Consider the following 342-nt stretch of genomic DNA (forward strand, 5'->3'; position numbering starts at 1 on the left):
GCGGGTACACTTGCTCCCACATCAGCTGGTGGGCGCGCATGAAGCTGATCACCTCGTCGGGGAAGTCCTTGGTGGACTGCAGCAGGGGGTCGTAGGTCTCGCTGGGGCACTGCATGGCAACGCGGGGGGCCGCGTTAGGGCCGGGCCAGCTCGTCCTGCTCCCCCCACCCTGCTCCCCAGACCCTTACCGTGCCGGGACGGGGATAGGGAACACGGCCCTTGTACTCTACCCAGCGGTAGTCGAATCCCTCCTTGTGTGCAAAGGGGCCGCTGAAGGCAGCTCTCACGGCAGCCATGGAATAGACGCAGACGGCAGAGGCGCCGAAGAAACCGCCGTGGGGG

The 342-nt window shown here is 66.4% G+C and overlaps 1 protein-coding gene across 1 annotated transcript in view; it reads right to left on the minus strand.

Annotated features, from left to right (window-relative positions):
- LOC104616585 (semaphorin-3D-like) overlaps positions 1 to 342 on the minus strand; it is a gene marked incomplete at both ends in the record, with an annotated part of 2,402 nt that overhangs the window by 332 nt on the left and 1,728 nt on the right. Inside the window, 2 exons of the mRNA XM_010281638.1 lie at positions 1 to 109; positions 189 to 334. The exon at positions 1 to 109 is cut by the window's left edge and continues 126 nt beyond it. Of these exons, the coding sequence (XP_010279940.1) occupies positions 1 to 109; positions 189 to 334 (255 nt within the window). The remainder of the gene's footprint in view (positions 110 to 188; positions 335 to 342) is intronic.

The sequence above is a fragment of the Phaethon lepturus genome, unplaced genomic scaffold (assembly GCF_000687285.1).
Source record: "Phaethon lepturus isolate BGI_N335 unplaced genomic scaffold, ASM68728v1 scaffold34912, whole genome shotgun sequence".
In the NCBI taxonomy this organism is placed as follows: domain Eukaryota; kingdom Metazoa; phylum Chordata; class Aves; order Phaethontiformes; family Phaethontidae; genus Phaethon; species Phaethon lepturus.